This window comes from Pangasianodon hypophthalmus, chromosome 15, assembly GCF_027358585.1.
Source record: "Pangasianodon hypophthalmus isolate fPanHyp1 chromosome 15, fPanHyp1.pri, whole genome shotgun sequence".
Classification (NCBI taxonomy): Eukaryota; Metazoa; Chordata; class Actinopteri; order Siluriformes; family Pangasiidae; genus Pangasianodon; species Pangasianodon hypophthalmus.
The window spans coordinates 3,531,696-3,555,042 of record NC_069724.1 but is presented as its reverse complement, the minus strand read 5'-3'; the positions used below and the strand labels follow the sequence as shown (position 1 = coordinate 3,555,042).

The 23,347-nt window shown below is 38.1% G+C and overlaps 3 protein-coding genes and 1 pseudogene across 3 annotated transcripts; all 4 read right to left on the bottom strand.

Moving 5' to 3' along the window:
- Positions 1 to 930: 930 nt before the first annotated feature.
- Positions 931 to 2,832, bottom strand: LOC113541522 (olfactory receptor 52N5-like). The gene has a single exon (XM_053240200.1). The coding sequence runs from the start codon at positions 2,774 to 2,776 to the stop codon at positions 1,835 to 1,837; it is 942 nt and encodes a 313-aa protein (XP_053096175.1). The 5' UTR covers positions 2,777 to 2,832; the 3' UTR covers positions 931 to 1,834.
- Positions 2,833 to 6,178: 3,346 nt separating this feature from the next.
- LOC113541405 (olfactory receptor 52N5-like) lies at positions 6,179 to 7,190 on the bottom strand. The gene has a single exon (XM_053240294.1). It carries the CDS (start codon positions 7,178 to 7,180, stop codon positions 6,242 to 6,244), a length of 939 nt encoding a protein of 312 aa, XP_053096269.1. The 5' UTR covers positions 7,181 to 7,190; the 3' UTR covers positions 6,179 to 6,241.
- A 7,799-nt stretch (positions 7,191 to 14,989) lies between these two features.
- LOC113541404 (olfactory receptor 52N5-like) lies at positions 14,990 to 16,772 on the bottom strand. Its single transcript, XM_053240212.1, has one exon. It carries the CDS (start codon positions 16,251 to 16,253, stop codon positions 15,315 to 15,317), a length of 939 nt encoding a protein of 312 aa, XP_053096187.1. The 5' UTR covers positions 16,254 to 16,772; the 3' UTR covers positions 14,990 to 15,314.
- A 65-nt stretch (positions 16,773 to 16,837) lies between these two features.
- Positions 16,838 to 22,890, bottom strand: LOC128320403 (uncharacterized; annotated as a pseudogene).
- Positions 22,891 to 23,347: the final 457 nt, after the last annotated feature.

Sequence of the window (23,347 nt, the reverse complement as noted above, 5' to 3'; positions counted from 1 at the left end):
TAGTATCTTTTTGGTTGATGCTACATTTTCTGGTCTGGAGAAACCATAGAATTAGGTATTTACATAATTCTTTTTGATGTAGAGTTGATTCGTAATTCATTTTGAGGATATGACTCAAGCAAATCAGAAGCTCTTGGTGGCTGTGCTTGCGATTTGAAATAAGTGCTGGTCTTTTTAAGGTGATTATAGATTCGAGATGGGGTGTAACTTCATCAGCTGATTTATCCTCACTTGGCACCAAACGATGGTGACAGTAAACCTGTAAAATCGCCATGAATATCTTTATTTTTGTAAGATTTTGTACATATGCCAAACAGCAAAACTGCATTGTTAAAGTTTTCAACAAACATAATATAAATTAATGGATAGAGCTGCAAAGCGGTTGAATGTGAGGATGTATTTAACAAGTGTGAGGTCAAATCTTCCTGCTGCCATTTTGTTCTTCAGAAATGTTTGGTCAGCACAAAAGTGCGTATTTTATAAGCGCATAATTAATCAGTCCTGCTATAATGCTGTTTCCCCTTCAGTTTTGTTTTAATTCTCTTTAGTATAGTGTGAACTGTCCGACTGTGATGCTTTGTTTCTTATCTGCGGCTCTGTTCATTTAACGTGTGGATGTTTGTTGCATTCTGCCTTTTTTGCTAAGCATGTTTGTGCAGATTACTTTTCTAAAAAAAAAAAAAAAAACCAAATAAAATAAAAATAATTATATTTTCTGTTTAAATTACTGTATTTGTATTCTGAAGAATGAAAAGCTCAAGAACGGCTCATTAAAAAACTGAATACTTCCTAATATAGTGAGACAAATTTCAACAGTAACTGTTACAGTCCAGTTCTCTGGCTCAGCTTACATACATGTGTGATATTCTCAGTCTTCAATTTTGTTTGAAATCACATATTAAAGGTGCTATTTCAGATTTGGTGTTTCTATACCAGTAAAATACAAATAGGAAAATGTCTCAAAGTGTAATCTGCAATGCAGCTGATCTTATTTTATCACCTGGAAATTGGGTCTGTGCCCACCCAAAGCAGAACATGTTTTTAAGCAACTACAAAGCAGGTTATTAAAGAACTGCATTTAATAAGAATAAACCAGAGGGATATTACTCATGATGTTACATTACAATCATCATTTGTTATTAATATATTAACCTTATCATTGAAAAACACTTCAGAACAGTAATTTTATTTATTTATTTATTTTTAAACTAGCTCCAAAGGTAAGATGGCACACCCACGTTAGGTTCTCACATTACAGATAAGGTGCTGTTCATAATCTACAAATGGAAATGAAACGGCTCGTGTTCATTACAACAGTCGCTGTTTAAACCAGCATAGCAGTTTTTCCACATTTAAACACGGACAGCAAATAAAATACATACTCTGACTTATAGAAAATTTTTACACACTTGTCACACCTTTCACTGACATCCTACAGTTTATCAGTATCACTTATCAAGCCTTTGAAAAAGTGTATTAAAAATGTAACTAAAGATCTGTCTTGCAGAAAAAAAAATGTTTAAAGCAGGATATGATTTACATGACAAAGATACAGAGAAAAATATTTTAAAGATAAAATGTAAAGAAGATTGATTAGACTATATAGATATCTGGTGTGATATAAGATAATGGAGACAAGATAATACTTAATTTGACTTAAATATAAATCATGATAATATTTTCTGACTCTTATGTATCGATTGGTGGCAGTGGTCTACAATGTACACAATTTATCCATTGTCTATATTTTTCTTGGGTAACATGCCATTTCTTGTATAACACTGCATTTACATTTCATACAAAGACATATACGTTTTAAGGAATTATTCTGGACTCATCCTGGAATCACTTTCCTTCTCAGGAAGATCTGCTCAATCCAATGTCTTATTTCTTTGGTTTGAAGGCCATATATGACAGGGTTGAGGCTTGTAGGAATGACATAAATTAAGATACTGGCCAGATTTCGAAGTTCTTCATAAGCCGAGAAACGGTGCAAAATAATTACAGTACAGGAACATCCAAAGTGAATGAGATACAGAATCAGATGGGTGCTGCATGTTTTTATAGCCTTGCTCTTCAGTGTGCTGTTTTGATTTTTTAGACAAACATGTGCAATCTTTAGATAAGTAAGACTGATACATGATATCGAGATAATCAAAACCACAACAGTGATAAATACCCCAAAGATCTGATTTACAGACAGATTGTCACAAGAAAGTTTAAACAGAGAAGGATTGTCACAGTAGGGATTTAATATCGTTGAAGTACAATGAGAGAGCCTTAAAGTTAGGGCCAATAAAATTATAACTGGGACAGCAGCAGCTACCCATGCTATTACAGATAGCCTTACAACCATTTTGTTAGTCATTATTGTGTTGTATCTTAACGGGTTGCATATGGCCACGTACCTGTCAAAAGCCATGATTATTAATATACTGTGTGTACACGTATTGAATGTGTGAACCCCAAAGGCTTGAATTACACAAGCGGCATAGCTGATATACCTGTCAGATTCAGCCAGAATGTCTTTGAGTAAACCAGGCAGTACAACAGTAGCATTGAGTGCATCATTCACAGGGAGGTTACAGAAAAGAAGGTACATTGGTTTGTGAAGAGCTTTCTCCACTACTATCATCATGACAATGCCAAGGTTAGATACCATAATGAACAGATAGGTCAAGAAAAGAAGAATAAACACTGGATAAGCGGAGTACTGTGTGATCCGCAGTCCTTCAATCCTGAGAATTTCATTTCTGAAATATGATCTGTTTTCCATCGCCTCCTACAAGCCTGTACAAAACAAACAGCTTAAAAACTTTTTCAGTCTTAATCAGTTTCACTTTTAGCAATAAAGTTTACAGTTTTTTTCTGTAAACAGGTGTTGAATTGTATATTCAACACCTGTTTATATTCAATATACCCTACCTTAAAAGAAATAAGTGCTGTAGTTGGCTTTCCCCAGTTCCTCAGTAACTTGCTGTGCCACTGTGGTTATCTGTGCAACTTTTATAATCTATAATCTCCCCCGTTTCCAGGTGACTTTCTGACATGCCAAACAAACAATTTGATAATTAAAATAATAACAAAGTATCTCATGAGGGTAAAAATAAAAAAAAGCCACCCAGGGCAGTTATACACATACAAAGCGTATTGAAAGTCTCTTAACCCTCTGAACTCTGATATTTCTGAATGTGTTTTGAAAATTGTGTGTTGCTTGCAATTTTTAAGAGTTTTTAAGATCCTGAGTCTCTCCAGTACATGGACAAAAGTTTGTATCTATTATTATTATTAACCAGTGGATCCAGAAACTAAATATTTTTCATTTTAGTGTATAATTATTGGACATAAGCTAAATATATATATTTATATATATTTATATAAATATATAAATATATATATATATATATATATATATATATATATATATATATATATATATGTACACACACACACACACACACAGTATATATGTATATATATTGCCTCACACCCTGTTTTCAGTAGACCTGCCAAGTTGCAGATGAACTCAAAGCTTGTTAAGGTTAGATCATGTTGCTAAACATATGCAACAAGTTTATCAATACCAAAAAGTTGTCAATACATAAAAGTGTTGCTGAGATATGCCCTCGCTTCCTTATCTCGCTGTCAAATTTGTTTGCACGTTATAGACAAATCAAGGTGACTTTTAGGGACTGTGGGGGCCTAATTCAGGAAAATGCAAGGGACAATCCTGGCATTTCTTCCTCTTTCTTGCCATTATGTCTCAAAACCGTAGGCATATACATAGGTTTATATCATGCTTCAATACAATGTGCCAGCTATACGATAACGGTGAAAGTGTATGTGTTCCTTGTAGTGCTTGATCAAGTTTCCAAATTAGACAAACCATTATTACATCATGTACGATACAACAGAACAACTTTGGTAAAGTGTTGGCTTTTTTTCAAACGACCAAGCTATCGAGACAATTTGAGCAAAATGACAAATTCCACAGAGAAAGCTAGCTAAATAATTAACATTATATGCTCCAAACTGAGCGCCAACTCCTATCTAGATGCTTGTTTGCCAAAATGATGTTGAGCTAGCATTACATTACTTTATAGCTTAGGGGAGTTCCACACATTGTGTCAGACTTCAGGGGCCACTTCAACACTCTGGGCCCCAAGCAATTACCAGCCTTGCATGTCCTATTGCTATGCCTTTGAGGAATTGACAGTTCCTTAACTTTACCTTAAGATCTACCCCCTTAATGTGGTGAAACACAGTGTCAAGCCTCTCCAAGTATTCTCGGAATGTGTGGCCAAAAGCATGTGGACACATCACTATCCCACCCATGTGTGGGCCTTTGAAGCACAGAATTGTCTAGAACATTGCTATGCTATAGCAAGTTTTCCTTTCACTGGAACTTAGGAGCCCAAACCTGTTTCAGTATGACAGTACGTCTCTACACCAAGCAAGCTCCATGAAGACATGGTTTGCCAAGGCTGGAGTGGAAGAACTTGAGTGTTCTGCACAGAGCCTGGACTTCAACCCCACTGAACACCTCTGGGATGAACTGGAACACTGACTGCACCCCAGGCCTCCTCACCCAACATCAGTGCCTGACCTCACTAAAGCTCTTGTGGCTGAATGAACACAAATCCCCACAGCCACGCTCCAAAATCTAGTGAAAATTCTTCCAAGAAGACAAGCGATTATTATAAAAAAGGGGACTGAATTGGGATGTTCAACAAGCGCTCATGGGTGTGATTGGTCAGGTGGCCACAGATAATTTTGGCCATATTGTGTATCATCAAGGTACCTAAGCACAATTTTAGATATACTGTATTGAAGCAGACCAGAGTTAAGAAGGCAGTCTTATGCCTATCATGCTACTCTAACTAGTGGTAAATACTTGCTAGGTCAACAGTCAGAATTATTGCACTCCTCACAGGGCATTGAAAGTCTCAATAATGGATGGTAAAGGAAATGTTTCCCTTTTTGTGTTATGATTTAGTCTCTGATAATCTATACATGGTCTTTTACTGCCAATATTTTCTGGAGTAGTACTAAGGGAGATGCATAGGTGCTATTGCTCTCCCATTGTACCTGTTTCCTTAACAGCTGATACAGACTGGGTGGACTGCAAGGGTAGTGAGAAAGAAATCATTATCTAATTGAATTTTCTGCTTGACCTTGTAAGTACACCCAAGATCTTCATCATCCACTGCAAAACCTTCAAGGTACTAATAATTCTCTTAGCTGGGTAAACAGTATCTAACAATCAGCAAGTATTAATATCACCAATATTTTAAGTTTAACAACAGGAAATGTTCCCGCTACAATACCTGATAGCATGATTGCTGCAGACAATCTGAGGCTAAGGAGCTCCCATGAACTGCCTGACTCACAACAACCAGCCATTTTGTCTCCCTCAGGGCTAGTAGAAACACTTTCCATTCCTTTTACCAGGAAAGAAACCATTTCTCAAGTAAGTGGAATCTCTTTTGTGTTTTGTTAATCTTAAATACTTTGGTATTGGTAACACTTTTACAAATGACCTCACATTGTCAGCCATCTTGAAATCCGACATGCTAGCTAATCACTGTAGGTTTTACCATTGTTTCTTTGAACTGTAGCACTGTAACATAAATTGTTGGTTTATTAATATACATGATAATATATATTTATCATTGAAAAGCACTGCAGGACACTCACCAAGCATTCTACCTTACTAGTCCCCAGAAAAGGAAATGGCACACTCACAATAATGTCTCACATTACAGATAAAGGCCTGTTTATAATTTATTTGTTTCATGACAAATAAACATATGCTGTCTAGTAACATTATTTGTAATATGTAATATTATTTTTAATATGTAGGTAATATTTAATTTGTGTATTTTGCATAAAATTCTGCATAGAGTATACATTTCTGTTCTGTTCTGACTATATGTGTGTGTGTGTGTGTGTGTGTGAGAGAGAGAGAGAGAGAGAGAGAGAGAAAGCGAGAAGGAGAATAAAAATAACATGGACAAAATAATACTTAATCTGAATCTCAATAAATAAATCTCAATAAATATTAATCTAGTTAATATTTTTCCCCTCTTATAGCTGTGTATGTGTAACACCCAATTCATCCATGCTATATATTTCTCTTGTTTAACAAGCTGCTTGCATTTAACTTTTTTTTTTTTTTTCTAACACTGCATTCATATGCCAGAGCAATACATATATTGTATATTTTCTATATATAAGGAAATCATCCTGGAATCACTTTCCTTCTCAGGAAGATCTGCTCAATCCAGTGTCTTATTTCTTTGGTTTGAAGGCCATATATGACAGGGTTGAGGCTTGTAGGAATGACACAAATTAAGATACTGGCCAGATTTCGAAGTTCTTCATAAGCTGAGAAACGGTGCAAAATAATTACAGTACAGGAACATCCAAAGTGAATGAGATACACAATCAGATGGGTGCTACATGTTTTTATAGCCTTGCTCTTCAGTGTGCTGTTTTGATTTTTTAGACAAACATGTGCAATCTTTAGATAAGTAAGACTGATACATGATACCGAGATAATCCAAATCACAGCAGACATAAATAACCCAAAGATCTGATTTACAGACAGATTGTCACAAGAAAGTTTAAACAGAGAAGGATTGTCACAGTAGGGATTTAATATCGTTGAAGTACAATGAGAGAGCCTTATAGTTAGGGCCAATAAAATTATAACTGGGACAATAGCAGCTACCCATGCTATTACAGATAGCCTTACAACCATTTTGTTAGTCATTATGGTGTGGTATCTTAACGGGTTGCATATGGCCACGTACCTGTCAAAAGCCATGATTATTAATATAGTGTGTGTACTCGTATTGAATGAGTGAACCCCAAAGGCTTGAATTACACAAGCGGCATAGCTGATATACCTGTCAGATTCAGCCAGAATGTCTTTGAGTAAACCAGGCAGTACAACAGTAGCATTGAGTGCATCATTCACAGGGAGGTTACAGAAAAGAAGGTACATTGGTTTGTGAAGAGCTTTCTCCACTACTATCATCATGACAATGCCAAGGTTAGATACCATAATGAACAGATAGGTCAAGAAAAGAAGAATAAACACTGGATAAGCAGAGTACTGTGTGATCCGCAATCCTTCAATCCTGAGAATTTCATTTCTGTATGATCCGTTTTCCATCGCCTCCTACAAGCCTGTACAAAACAAACAGCTTAACAACTTTTTCAGTCTTAATCAGTTTCACTTTTAGCAATAAAGTTTACACAATTTTCTTTCTGTAAACAGCTGTTGAATTGAAAAAAAAAAAAAACATACATATATATATATATATATACACCCTACCTTAAAAGAAATAAGTGCTGTAGTTGGCTTTCCCCAGTTCCTCAGTAACTTGCTGTGCCACTGTGGTTGTCTGTGCAACTTTTATAATCTATAATCTCCCCCGTTTCCAGGTGACTTTCTGACATGCCAAACAAACAATTTGATAATTAAAATAATAACAAAGTGTCTCATGAGGCTAAAAAAAAAAAAAAGCTACCCAGGGCAGTTATACACATACAGAGCCTACTGAAAGTCTCTTAACCCTCTGAACCCTGAGATATTTCTGAATGTGTTTTGAAAATTGTGTGTTGCTTCCAATTTTTAAGAGTTTTTAAGAGTCCTGAGTCTCTTCAGTAGATGGACAGAAGTTTGTAGCTATTATTATTATTATTATTATTATTATTATTATTATTAATAATGAGTGGATCCAGAAACTAAATATTGTCCATATTTTTATTTGAATACTTCCTAATATAGTGAGACAAATTTCAACAGTAACTGTTACAGTCCAATTCTCAACTCAGCTTACATACATGTGTAATGTTCTCAGTCTTCAATTTTGTTGGAAATTACATAGTAAAGGTACTATTTGCAGGCAATCTGAGTCTAAGGGGCTCCCATGAACTGCCTGAGTCACAACAACCTGCCATTTTGTCTCCCTCAGTGCTAGTAGAAATAGTACCTTTACTATTTGGAGTTTCTATACCAGTAAAATACAAATAGAAAAATGTCTTTACTATACCAGTAAAATACAAATAGGATAACGTGTATTTTGCAATGTTGCAATGCAGCTGATCTTATTTTATCACCTGGAAATTGAGTCTGTGCCGACCCAAAGCAGAGCATGCGTTTAAGCAATAAACTATAAGGCGGTTATTAAAGAACTGCATTTAATAAGAATAAACCAGAGAGATATTACTCATGATGTTACATTTCAATCATTTGTTATTAATACATTACCCTTTTGGTAACCCTCTGGAATCCAAGCCATTTCTGGGTGTGTGCTTTGAGAATTGTGTGTGAGAATTGTGAGTCTCCTGAGCACATAGAAATAAGAGATGTTTGTAGCAAATAATTGCCTAAAGCATGACTTATTTTATTACAGTAGATGAAGATATAATATTGATCCTTGATTCAAAGTTTAAGATGCCTTTACTGAAATTTACACCACAGCAAGGAATATGTTGTACTGATGCTCAAGAAACATATCATGAATAATAATAATAATAATAATAATAATAATAATAATTGCAAGCAGCGATTGGGGGGCCAAGCACTTTATGGCACCACCCCCTAGTGATGGAGGAAGACCTTAAGCCTTTGGGACTATCAGCACTTGTTGTCAAGGAGATATTCTAAATTTGAAGGCAAAACGTCAAACCATTGCTATGATATTGCCTCACACCCTGTTTTCAGTAGACCTGCCAAGTTGCAGATGAACTCAAAGCTTGTTAAGGTTAGATCATGTTGCTAAACATATGCAACAAGTTTATCAATACCAAAAAGTTGTCAATACATAAAAGTGTTGCTGAGATATGCCCTCGCTTCCTTATCTCGCTGTCAAATTTGTTTGCACGTTATAGACAAATCAAGGTGACTTTTAGGGACTGTGGGGGCCTAATTCAGGAAAATGCAAGGGACAATCCTGGCATTTCTTCCTCTTTCTTGCCATTATGTCTCAAAACCGTAGGCATATACATAGGTTTATATCATGCTTCAATACAATGTGCCAGCTATACGATAACTGTGAAAGTGTATGTGTTCCATGTAGTGCTTGATCAAGTTTCCAAATTAGACCAACCATCATTACATCATGTACGATACAACAGAACACCTTTGGTAAAGTGTTGGCTTTTTTTTTTAAAAGATCAAGCTATCGAGACAATTTGAGCAAAATGATAAATTCCACAGAGAAAGCTAGCTAAATAATTAACATTATATGCTCCAAACTGAGCGCCAACTCCTATCTAGATGCTTGTTTGCCAAAATGATGTTGAGCTAGCATTACATTACTTTATAGCTTGGCGTATTTTTCCTTTTTATTAGATTATCTCCACCACGTTCCATAGTTTTGCTTTTTCTTTTCCTCTTCTTCTTGTTTTCTCTTTTTTTTGGCTCCCAGATAAGTTTTCTTCATTTTAAAAAGTACAACAAAAGTACATGCAAGAGAGATGGGGCTACAATTAGGGGGTCCTGGTATAGTTTTGTACTACCCATCAGAAGTTTAGAGGAGTTCCACACTTTGAGATTTTACAGTTTCATCCATTGTGTCAGACTTCAGGGGCCACTTCAACACTCTGGGCCCCAAGCAATTACCAGCCTTGCCTGTCCTTTTGCTATGCCTTTGAGGAATTGACAGTTCCTTAAATTTACCTTAAGATCTACCCCCTTAAGGTGGTGAAACACAGTGTCAAGCCTCTTCAAGTATTATTGGAATGTGTGGCCAAAAGCATGTGGACACATCACTATCCCACCCATGTGTGGGCCTTTGAAGCACAAAATTGTCTAGAACATCTTTGTATGCTTTAGCAAGTTTTCCTTTCACTGGAACTTAGGAGCCCAAACCTGTTCCAGCATGACAGTGCGTCTCTACCCCAAGCGAGCTCCATGAAGATGGTTTGCCAAGGCTGGAGTGGAAGAACTTGAGTGTAATGCACAGAGCCCTGACTTCAACCCCACTGAACACCTCTAGGATGAACTGGAACACTGACTGCACCCCAGGCCTCCTCACCTAACATCAGTGCCTGACCTCACTAATGCTCTTGTGGCTGAATGAACACAAATCCCCACAGCCACACTCTATACATGGTCTTTTACTGCCAATATTTTCTGGAGTAGTACTAAGGGAGATGCATAGGTGCTATTGCTCTCCCATTTTACCTGTTTCCTTAACAGGTGATACAGACTGGGTGGACTGCAAGGGTAGTAAGAAAGAAATTTTCATCTAAGTGAATTTTCTGCTTGACCTTGTAAGTACACCAAAGATCTTCATCATCCACTGCAAAACTTTAAAGGTACTAATAATTCTTTTAACTGGGTAAACAGTATCTAACAATCAGCAAGTATTAATATCACCAATATTTCCCGCTACAATACCTGATAGCATGATTGCTGCAGACAATCTGAGTCTAAGGAGCTCCCATGAACTGCCTGACTCACAACAACCAGCCATTTTGTCTCTCTCAGGGCTAGTAGAAACACTTTCCATTCCTTTTACCAGGAAAGACACCATTTCGTAAGTAAGTGGAATCTCTTTTGTGTTTTGTTAATCTTAAATACTTTGGTATTAGTAACACTTTTACAAATGACCTCACATTGTCAGCCATCTTGAAATCCGACATGCTAGCTAATCACTGTAGCTTTTACCATTGTTTCTTTGAACTGTAGCACTGTAACATAAATTGTTGGTTTATTTATTTATTTAAATTTTTGACAAATAAATTTGTAATACATTTCCTGTTTCAGTAGTACATTGCAAATATACTAAAAAATTGTACTAACTTTAAACATATAAAAGTGTATTATCACCATGCTTTTACCTATTTTTCCATAAAACCTTTAACACACTTTAAAATAACTGTAATTTAGTATATTTTCTAAAAATATATTTTACAAAAATATACTTGAATTGAAAGTTTTGTTTATTTTTTTAAAAGTGTATTTATTTGCACTTTATGTAAATATATTTTAGTATTATTTTTAACTGTGTGCTGAAAATGACCATTGTAACAATGCATTGAAAGTATACTTTCAAAGTACATTATTAAATAACCTTAAATTTTGGAGTAATTTTTAAGTGTACTTCTTCGTGCTTGCAATTCACTTCATTACTGCTTTCAGAAAGTAATAAAACATATGATAAATGCGTTGAAAGCCCATTTAAAACATTATTAAATAAAGTGTATGCACTGCACAAAAGGCTACTCTTGTAATTGTGCTTTAAGTATTTTAATAAATTTATACAATGTCACAGAGAGGTCCAATGTATAAACATCAGTCCATGACTAATTTTATACCAACAGCACACCATACGAGCACAAGAAAATGCGTTCTACAGGAAAGTAACCTTTTATTGAATGTGTTTTTGAAATGTTTCAGATGAATTTTGGGCGAAATGAGCAATTAAATTAGCATTAGCCGATGCTATTTTGCTTAGCTCGCTATCAGTGCTGTGGCTGAAGCTTACAGAGTGCTAACAGTTAGCCTTCTAGCTAATCCGATAGACTTAATATTGTTCGGGGAACTTAGTTGACTTGGTATTGCTAACTTCATAGAGCTAGCTATTTATAAAGGCAGCGTTGCAGTTTACACACTTGGTAGTTGATGTTTAACTGTTTGTGCTCTTGTCTGAGGGGATTTGTGCATTTTTTAAAGTTGCTATTCACACTTCTTGTTTTTGACAGCGAGGCCGCGAATTAGCCATCATCTCAGTCTCCAGTTAGCTTAGCCTGTTAGCTAGCTAGCTAGTCGTGTGTGTGTGTGTGTGTGTGTGTGTGAGTGAGAGAGAGAGAGAGACGTTGCTAAAGTTCGGTGCGGTGCCTCGAGATGCCCGCGATGTTGGAAAAGGGTACGACGGAGATTTCAGGGAAAAGAAGAGGCAGAAACTCGGTGAACAACCCGACAAAAAGTTTTACTGCCAACGGCAACAGTAACAATTGTTGGTCAGTGATGAGGAGCACGGTAAGTGACGGGTGGTACAGGCCCGGGTTGGCTAATCGGGAGCAGCGGGAGGATTCCCGGGGGCCGGTGTGTGTTTGACCGCGAAGGCCGGTGTTGTCATGCCACTGGGTTGAAATACAGATGTCTGTTATTGAAGTTACATATTATTTATTGTAATGACCCTGACAAGAAGTGCATTCAGCATTGGGGAAAAAATTAGCATATTTTTACTCAAAAATAATATATTTATGGTATATTGCTTGTGTGTTTTGAAGACACTCTTAATTAATTTGTAATGTACTTGTAATACAAAAAAGTACACTTTAATATCACTAATCAAGCATGCAATTATCTTACACAGGCATATACTTAAAGTGTACTAAGTATATCTGAAGTTGTTCCAATTTAGCACATAAAAGTACACTAAATACACTTAAAGTTATGCTTTACTACAATTTAATTACAACTAAAATATACTTAGCACAAAATTAGTTATTCCAAAATAGCACACTTCAAGTTAACTAATCATTAACACACTTAAACTATACTGACAATTAGTCTGGCTGCAAGTATACTTAGCATTTTTTTTTCTCACTAGGGTAGATTTGCAGTCTTACATATTTTGTCTCTATTACATGTACAAAGAATACAATCAAAATTAGAAAAGAGAGAGGAAAAGGAAAAAAAAAAAAAAAAAAGGCAAACTATCAGAGCCCACATCACAAACCATCCCTTTCAAGACCTGTTTACATTAAATTGTAAAGTATGATGAAAAAATATTAAGACATTACATTAACAAATGATGCATTAGTCTGTAGGGTTTCCATCAAGGTAACAGAGAAAAGGGTGCCAGATTTTGTCAAACTGCTCAAATTTTCCCTTCAAACAGTACCTAATTCGTTCCAAATGTAAAGTAGAAAGCATCTCTCCTAGCCATAGCTTACATGTAGGAGCCTCCTTTTTCTTCCAGAACAGTATTAACTTCTTGACTATAGTTAAACTGTATGCAAGCAGTTTGTGTTGTGCACCCCATAATGAATGCATACGTTCAGAAAATCCCAGAATGAAAAGTGCCGGATCTGGCTGCAGTTGCACCTTAAAAATCTCTGAAAGCACATCAAAAATTCCTTTCCAATAACTCTGTATCTTGGAGCAGAAAATAAAACTATGGGACGAATCAGCATCTACTGATTTACATTTATCACAAAGAGGTGAAATATTTTGGAAAATTCTATGTAGCTTCTTTTTTGAATAATGTAGTCTGTGAATGACTTTAAACTGAATAAGGCAATGTCTAGAATTGATAGAATGTTTGATAATATCCTTTAAACTCGTCTGCCACATTTCCTCGGAAATTTCCACTCCTAATTCTTTCTCCCATTCTTCCTTAAGAAAACTTTTTACTTCCTTAACACCGATCAAGACACTTATCAATAATTGAGTGTGATATATTATCCAATGAAGGTGTGTGAGCATGTATATAATTCCTAATCTGTAGGAATCTAAAAAAATGACTCTTGGGGAATTTAAATTTCTGTTGCAGCTGATAAAAAGATGCCAAAGCCCCATCAATGAAAAGGTCCCCTATAGTACGTACCCCCATTTCTTCCCATTGCACAAAGGTCCCATCCAATCTTGATGGGGTAAAGGATGGATTCTTAGCAATAGGAGTTAGAAATGAAAGGGACTTTATCTTGAAATGTTCTTTTGTCTGTTTCCAGATACGAAGTATAGTTGGAATTATGATACTACTGTTGAAGGTAGAATGATCCAGAGCTACAGGGGAGAGAATCACCGCTCCCGGATTGTATGGATAACATTGATCACGAATTATTTGGAACCAAATTGGCGGAGCATCATGATCATCCAACCACACTGAAATTAGACTTATGTAAGAAGCCCAGTAATAAAGACGAAAGTCTGGAAGTGCCAGACCTTGATTGTATCGAAGATAAATCTTTTAGTCCAATGAGCATTAGCTCACTTTTATTTAAATTAACTATAAACCCTGAAAATATCCCAAAGACATTAATAGTATCCAAAATAACTGGCAGACTCACATGGGGTTTAGTAATATATAGCAGGATATCATCTGCATATAAAGATATTTTATTGACTGTATTTAAAGTGTGAAAGCTATGAATAGAAGGATCAGAACGAATGAATTGAGCAAGGGGCTCTACGGTCAGCGCAAATAAAAGAGGAGAAAGGGGGCAGCCTTGCCTAGTCCCTCTTTGGAGATTAAAGGGACCAGACAAAGTATTATTAGTTAATACCTGAGCTGTAGGACTTTTATACAAAATCTTAATCCAATTTATAAAGTTATCACCCACGTCAAATTTTTCTAGTACTGCGAAAAGATAGTGCCATTCGACTTTATCGAATGCTTTTTCGGCATCGAGAGAGATTATTACCAGATTTTCTTGAGTAGCTTTGGCGTGATACATTATATTAAAAAGGCGTCTCGTATTTTGTGAAACATTCCTGCCCAGGAATAAAACCATTCTGATCAGTATGAATTAGACCACTAATTAATCTACCAAGTCTATTTGCGAGAGTCTTTGACAGTATCTTCTGATCTACATTATGGAGAGAGATTGGTCTGTATCCTTCCACCTCCTCTGTATTTTTACCTTTTTTTGGAATAACAGTTATGACTGCTTCATTAAACGTTGATGGTAGTCCGGTTACTAATGCCTCCACGGTTTATTAATATACATGACAATATATATTTATCATTGAAAAGCACTGCAGGACACTCACCAAGCATTCTACCTTACTAGTCCCCAGAAAAGGAAATGGCACACTCACAATAATGTCTCACATTACGGATAAAGGCCTGTTTATAATTTATTTGTTTCCTGACAAATAAACATATGCTGTCTAGTAACATTATGTGTAATATGTAATATTATTTTTAATATGTAGGTAATATTTAATTTGTGTATTTTGCGTAAAATTCTGCATAGAGTATACATTTCAAAAATTACTGTTAATTTAATAATTGAATTTTAGATATATGTTGTACAAGGAAAAATCTGTTTTGACTATATATGTGTGTGTGTGAGAGAGAGAGAGAGAGAGAGAGAGAGAGAATGAAAATAACATGGACAAAATAATACTTAATCTGAATCTCAATAAATAAATCTCAATAAATATTAATCTAGTACCCCTCTTATAGCTGTGTATGTGTAACATCCAATTCATCCATGCTATATATTTCTCTTGTTTAACAAGCTGCTTGCATTTAACCTTTTTTTCTTTTTTTTTTTTTAACACTGCATTCATATGCCATAGCAATACATATATTGTATATTTTCTATATATAAGGAAATCATCCGGGAATCACTTTCCTTCTCAGGAAGATCTGCTCAATCCAGTGTCTTATTTCTTTGGTTTGAAGGCCATATATGACAGGGTTGAGGCTTGTAGGAATCACATAAATTAAGATACTGGCCAGTTTTCGAAGTTCTTCATAAGCCGAGAAACGGTGCAAAATAACTATAGAACAAGCACATCCAAAGTGAATGAGATACACAATCAGATGGGTGCTGCATGTTTTTATAGCCTTGCTCTTCAGTGTGCTGTTTTGATTTTTTAGACAAACATGTGCAATCTTTAGATAAGTAAGACTGATACATGATACCGAGGTAGTCCAAATCACAGCAAAGATAAATAACCCAAAGATCTGATTTAAAGACAGATTCTCACAAGAAAGTTTAAACAGAGAAGGATTGTCACAGTAGGGATTTAATATCGTTGAAGTACAATGAGAGAGCCTTATAGTGAGGGCCAATATAATTATAATTGGGACAGTAGCAGCTACCCATGCTATTACAGATAGCCTTACAACCATTTTGTTAGTCATTATGGTGTGGTATCTTAATGGGTTGCATATGGCCACGTACCTGTCAAAAGCCATGACTATTAATATAGTGTGTGTACTCGTATTGAATGTGTGAACCCCAAAGGCTTGAATTACACAAGCGGCATAGCTGATATACCTGTCAGATTCAGCCAGAATGTCTTTGAGTAAACCAGGCAGTACAACAGTAGCATTGAGTGCATCATTCACAGGGAGGTTACAGAAAAGAAGGTACATTGGTTTGTGAAGAGCTTTCTCCATTGCTATTATCATGATAATGCCAAGGTTAGATACCATAATGAACAGATAGGCCAAGAAAAGAAGAATAAACACTGGATAAGTGGAGTAATGTGTGATTTGCAGTCCTTCAATCCTGAGAATTTCATTTCTGTATGATCCGTTTTCCATCGCCTCCTACAAGCCTGTACAAAACAAACAGCTTAAAAACGTTTTCAGTCTTAATCAGTTTCACTTTTAGCAATAAAGTTAAAGCAAACCAGCCACAGTTCTTCTGGACACTCTGACTGTCACACTTGCTTCTTATTTTTGCAGCAAAACCCAGCAGCCTTCACTGTGTTTTTTGTCTGAAAAATGGTCTCTTACATAATATGCTTTTTTCTTTACTGACATACAAACATTTTTCTGTACCATTTTGTGCAGGAAAAGTAATGTTTAGAAATCTAAAATGTTTTTGTACTGACTTTATAATGTAGAAGTCAAAAAATAAAAACCAGGAACAAAGTTTATACTAAAAAAACATAGGGTGCCTAAGACATTTGCACAGTACTGTATGTATGTGTGTATACTTCCTGCTATACCCCACCTTAAAAGAAATAAGTGCTATAGTTGGCTTTCCACAGTTCCTCACTAACTTGCTGTGATACTGTGGTTGTCTGTGCAACTTTTATAATTTATAATGTCCCCCGTTTCCAGGCGACTTTCATGCCAAACAAATAATTTGATAATTACAGTAATAAGTGTCTCATGAGAGTCTAATAAAAAAAGTCTAATATTATTGGAGGAAAGCTACCCAGGGCAGTTATGCACATACAAAGCCTATTGAAAGTCTATTAACCCTCTCAACCCTGAGATATTTCTGAATGTGTTTTGAAAATTGTGTGTTGCTTCCAATTTTTAAGAGTGTTTAAGAGTTGTGAGTCTCTTCAGTACATGGACAGAAGTTTGTTGCCAATCTTCATCCTCATCCTCATCATCATTATCTTATTATTATTGTAGGGAAAATTTAGCTCAATTAGATTAAGCTGATGTATTCTCCACCAATATGTAAGGAAATTAGCTGTTTAGGTTAAGCTGTTGTATTCTCCACCAAAATATGTAGGAGAATAGCAGATCAGCTCAAAAGGAGAAATTTGTAAACTTAATATTTTAATAGCTGATCAACTATTCGTCCAGCGATAAGTTGAAATGAGTGTATTTATTAATTGTATATGGGATATTACCTCCGTGGCCACCGGCAATAATATCCTAAATATAGTGAAACACTATATTAAGAGCACAGTAACAAGATCGGCAGTTTAAGGCAATAAATTTGAAGCACAGAGACACAAGACACTGGCCTTTATAAAATCAGACGAGACTTTATTACTATTCTAACAACACAGAAACTAATCTAACACAAACACACACACACACAAACAGGGGTGAAAATGGCTTTGAAGAGAGAGTGAATGAAATTCCAAGTTACTAGCAGTTTCTCAGACCATGACCTGAATGAACCATCAACTTATGAGTTTGATTTAACATTCGCTTTGTTTAGAAGGGCTTTAAACTTGTATTAAATGCACCAGTTCAGCGAGAATCTGGAGGTACTATACTTGCGTTTGTGTTGCCAGGGATTCCCTCGTTGCGTTGTTGTTTGGAAGGGGTTTCCGGCGATGTTGATTGGTCGGCGGTCTGGTTGGCCTTATGTAGCGTCTCGAAAGACCAATGAGGAAGATAAACAGAGTGAGGCGCGAACCCGGCGGAGTCTCATAGGCGGGTTGCAAAACTTTGAAGAATGGTTCACAGCGGTGCGAAGGCGACAGTTGGAGGCTTTGCAAGAACCAGTCTGGATGCGGAGTCTCGGAGCAAGCCTGATCTCCTCGTGATGAACGTCTAAAGCTCTTGGTTGATGAGACTTCCTTCAGATGTGGATGGAGACTCTTGCAGAGATGTAGTGGATGAGACTCCAAAGATGTGTTGGATTCTCTCAAAGATGGATAGGATGAGACTCTTGCAGAGGTGTTGTGGATGAGACTCCAAAGATGTTTTGGACTCTCTCAAGGATGGATAGGATGAGACTCAGAGTTTCCTATGTGTCAGGGGGTTTTAACCCTTTCCGGTTGGGCTGACCCCAAAGTGTTTGCTCCAATCAGCAGGATCTTGGGGCAGGGTGTAAACTGTATTCTCCTCCTCTGACACTAATTAACACTCTGGTCTCTGAGTTATGTGCTTTGCAAACTTTGCATAAGGTAAATTTAGAACTTTGTTAAGGAATTTGGTAACATGCATGTAATACATCGTACTCAACTTTACATTATACCAACCCTTAGGAAATTCAATAGTGATCACACACATACCAAACATGACATACCTGCTGTTATTGATACACACACGAACACTATGGTCCCTGTTAAACGATCAAAAAGCATTATAATGACCTGGTGGCTATAAGCATGACACACATACGGAATGACATTAAAAGAGGCAACAAGTTTCCAAACTATGGTGCATCATCTTAAAAGTCATTGTCCTTGTAGGAGATGTAAAGTAGCCTTATGCAGTCTGTTAAAGCTGGGTTCTGTGGAATGTGTGAAGGGTGGTAAACTTTGTGTTCCTGGGGAGAACAAAGGTCTCATTCCATGAGGGTCCTTGGGTGAGTTCCCCCCCCCCCCTTTTCTGTAGTTATCAGTTTTAGCATCATGTTGGGTGAGCCATCTGGTCTTGGCCAGCGATCTAGATCAACAAGTTTGACAGAGGTTCCTCTTGGCTAAGAGGGTTCGTCCTCTGGTCAGGGATGTCCTATCAGTTGGTGATTGTTGACAGGGCAGTTGAAATCCAGCAATCAGTAAACAAGTGGTAATTAACTTGGGTCTGCAAAGTCTGGAAGCAGGATTCCTAGCTTTATGGCTTCTTTGCTTTCCTTGCCTGTTCACTTCAGATCCTACATCTCCCCCCTTTCGCTTGGCGATGATTCAGGCAAAGTCATCGGCAAGTGCTGGAAAACACAAAAACAGGCAGGCGAAGCAGAAACACATACACACAAGATAGCACCTCCATTACTGGCTAAGTACTGGTGCGAGAAATTAAATTATTTGATGATCTACGGGATACCTTTGGGGACACTTGTGATGCTATTATTATTGGGCTTTGGTCTCTTTCTTTTCTCTAGGTCATTTGACCTACTAAAAGAAAAGTCGAAAGCAAGAGAAAGGAAAGATAATGACAGTGATTGCAAAGGAAGGAAGAAAAATAACTTTGATGATAAACAATGGGGTTTCCCTACAATGATGTGAGGGTAGCTTCTATACTAGTGTAAGTTGATTTAAATGATCTACCCATCAAGAAGACAGTTGAATGTTTCCTATGGTGGTTGCTTTAAATGTATGTTAATGTGGTGTAGTGTATGGGCAGTCTGAGCCGTGTCAGTCGGTTTCAGCTACCCCCCTTTTCTAGTCTCTTGGACCACAGTGTTTCTTGGTTTGGCTTTGGCATGGGGGTACCATTTCTTGCAGGTTATGGGTTCTCTCCATTCTTTCCAGTCTTCCAGCGCCAGGGTTGGATCTTGGGTAATGGAGACCATAGATGTTTTGTTACCTTTTCTTGAGGCCATCTTCTGTTTGATATAGGCCTTCTGGGTTGAGTCCCGTAACTGTTGGACCGTCATTGTGCGAGGGCAGGCCAAGACACCTAGGTGATGGCTTACTCCAGGATGCAGGTTTCTTATGAAGAGGGTTTTGAAGTTCATGTCCTCTTCCAGTTCAGGCTCGTTATGGGCCCCAAAATAGGCTCATCGGAGCCGGTTGTAGTAGGCTCGGGGGTTCTCCTGCCGACCCTGTTTGGTTTCCAGGGCAGCTAACAGTCCATGTTCAGACTCTGGGTCTGCAAATTCTTTAATCAGTGCCTGGCGGAGTAGCTGATAGTTAGATTTTGTGCGAACGGGCTGTCGATCTAGGAAGCTTCGCACCTCTGAACAAGAGGTTGTCCTCAGTAGAAAAAGCCTGTCTCGGTTGGTCACCTGAGGCCTCGTTTCCAGGTGGAAGTCAATATCTTGCAGGTAGGCCTGTACATCGTAGCCTCCGGCAGCATTCGGGGTGAACTTGTTAATGTTTCTGGCCAGACGGTCAAGGTCTTTTAGGGCCAGGCCATGTACCGCTTCGGCGTCTGCAGGGATGGGTCCCATTCTTCTGTTGGCAGGGAAGAATTCTTCTGTGAGGGCCGGTGAGGCTCTGGGTTGTGCCCCCTCACTTCTTGTTTCTTGTGTCACCCCATAAATGGGGGACTCTGCTCTGCTGGGCAGTGGCGATGCGATGAGTTGTCGCACCATTCTTGGCTCTGGTTGTAGCTCGTAGGCATGCTTGAGCTCCTCTTTGACTGTGTCAGCTTCTTCTATGGTGTGGTCAAGCTGCAGGGTCAGCCTTTCAACTTTGTCTCTAGACTTCTCCAGGTGGCCTTCCAGGGCCTTGATTTTGGCATTGTTATCTTTGACCTCAGACTTGGCTTTCTCCAGTAGCTGCTCGGCATATTGGAGTTTGTCTGCTAGGTCCTTCTGGGCAGCCTTCGCTTCCTCCTTTTCATTCTGGGTAGCTGCCAGGGTTTCTTGGAGCTTTGCAATTTCCTTCTTTGCCTCTTGCTCCATTTCTTCTGACCTTTTCAGTTGGTATTGGGCTTTCTCTTCCAGCTTGTCTATGCGTCTTTGGGTATGTGTCATCTCCTCTTGTAAGTGGGTGACGTGCTTGACGCTTAGTTTCAGCTGCTCTACAAGGATGTGGCTTAGGGAGCCGGTGATTTTAGCTAGCTCCTGGTGGCTGTAGCTCTGTCTTGGATCGTGTGTCAGGAGTCTTCTGAGAATTACAATTATTAGAAGTAATAATAACAATTCGAAGGCTTTGGGTGTTAGGTGGTTCATCGCACTGCTCAGCCGTGCCTCTAAGTCTTCCCAGTGGGCGATGGGATCTGTGATCTGAGGCATGTTGATGCACTGTTGGGGGGGAACCTGGCGTTGGCGAGACTGACACAGATCTTTACCCTGTATTGGGGCCTAGGTGTAGTGGACAGCTAAGTGTTGTTTCAGTGACTGTGATTGTGCACTTCTAGTGGAGTGTGTTGAGGACTTTTGGTCTGACTGAGGGAGAATGACTAGCAGGGTGGAGTATTTCTTCCTGCAACACAAGTCAGAACAAACAAGTAAAGGAGAAAAAAAAAAAAAGAAACAACAAAATTTTTCGATGAAAGAGGAACCTTTCCTGTTCAATAAGAGAGACTAAATCAAAGGAACAGATTTAGGATAAATAAGGGATGAGTTTCAACTTTAAAATGATTTTCATGGGACTCTCTTCCCTTTTTTAGAGTTTGTTGATGGTTCCCACGGCTTGGTCTAGAAAATGGGATAGATGAGATAGAAGAAGACAGGAAAGGACAGGAATGACCTGAGTAACCTGATTAATTGAAGGAGACTGGCTCAACTGACAAGTGGATCAAGTCCACGAATGGGCCCTGCTGCTATTATGCTTAACTATGAGTACTGAATCGCTTATAGCTGATGTACAATTATATACTTGAAATGAGCTTAAAGTGAAAGAGAGTTGTCTCTCATTCACTTTGAAACTCGTAGTAAGGGATAGTAGTGTCTCCTATCTAAGTGACACTTGTAAAACAAGGACACAAGAGTGTCAAGTGCCTTAAAAGTGAAATAATTATTGTGTGACTTTAACTCGAAGGGGAAGTTTCTACACTCCAGTGTTTTCAGTAAAATTTAATAGTTTGATTAAATTTAATTTTCACACAATAAGTAGTTGTAGGTAAGTATTTTCCTTCTAAGTGGACTGAGGGGAAAATAGTAATAAAGGAGAAGAGTAAATTGAACCGAAAAGAGAGAAATAAGAATGTGGGTTAATCCCTTAATAACAAAACACTAGCTGTATTCAAGTGCTGCAAGCCACAACATTACATTTACATTTACATTTATGGCATTTGGCAGACGCCCTTATCCAGAGCGACTTACAATAGTGCTTTGAAGTCTATCAAAAATACATTCTGATATTGGCTCGGTAGGTCACAAACTAGGAATACCATCAGTCCAAAACTGTTGGGGAGGTTTTTTTTTTTTTTTTTTTTTTTTTTTTTTTTTTTTTTTGTGAAAGTGAAAGTGCTAATTTAAGTATTTTATGAAGAGGTAAGTCTTTAGCCGTCGTTTGAAGACTGCCAGTGACTCAGCTGTTCGGACATCTAGGGGAAGTTCATTCCACCACCTTGGTGCCAGAACAGAGAAGAGTCTCGATGCATGCCTTCCTTGTACCCTGAGAGATGGAGGGATCAGTCGAGCAGTGCTAGAGGATCGGAGGGAGCGTGGTGGCGCTCGAGGTGTGATAAGTGCTTTGAGATAAGTGGGTGCTGGTCCGTTTTTGGCTTTGTAGGCGAGCATCAGTGTTTTAAATCTGATGCGGGCAGCTACAGGAAGCCAGTGGAGGGAGCGCAGCAATGGGGTGGTGTGGGAAAATTTAGGAAGGTTGAAAACCAGTCGTGCAGCTGCATTCTGGATCAGTTGCAGAGGACGAATGGCGCTCAGAGGCAGACCTGCCAGGAGTGAGTTGCAGTAGTCCAGTCTCGAAATGACAAGGGACTGAACAAGCACCTGTGTGGCCTGTGAGGAAAGAAATGGACGAATTCTTCTGATGTTATAAAGGAGAAATCGACATGAGCGTGTTAGATTAGCAATGTGAGAGGAGAAGGACAGTTGATTGTCCATGGTTACCCCAAGGTTGCGTGCGGTAACCGAAGGCGAGATTGCAAGATCCTGAGGTGGGGATGAATCACATGGGATGAACAGCAGTTCAGTTTTGGTGGGATTAAGTTTCAGCTGGTGAGTTGATGAGATGTCAGCCAGACAAGCTGATATCCGAGCAGAAACATGAGAGTCTGAGGGAGGGAAGGAGAGGATGAGTTGAGTGTCATCTGCATAGCAGTGGTATGAAAACCCATGTGAGGATATGACCGCACCAAGAGATCGGGTATAGAGGGAGAACAGGAGAGGACCAAGTACTGAGCCTTGTGGAACACCAGTGGAGAGTCTGCGAGGAGCAGATGTGGATCCCCTCCATGTCACCTGATATGACCGATCTTCCAGGTAGGAAGCAAACCATTGCCATGCTGCACCACGAATTCCAAGACTCATGAGGGTGGATAGGAGTGTGCTTTAAGTTCTATCTTGAATTTATTCTCTACTGGTAAGGTAAGTCTCTGACTTTGTGTACTATCTACTTGACTCAGTTGGATCTAGATTC

Coding starts and splice junctions, on each gene's coding strand:
- LOC113541405 (XM_053240294.1), bottom strand. CDS start 7,180: ATGGAAAACGGATCATACAGAAATGAAATTCTCAGGATTGAAGGATTG.
- LOC113541522 (XM_053240200.1), bottom strand. CDS start 2,776: ATGGAAAACAGATCATATTTCAGAAATGAAATTCTCAGGATTGAAGGA.
- LOC113541404 (XM_053240212.1), bottom strand. CDS start 16,253: ATGGAAAACGGATCATACAGAAATGAAATTCTCAGGATTGAAGGACTG.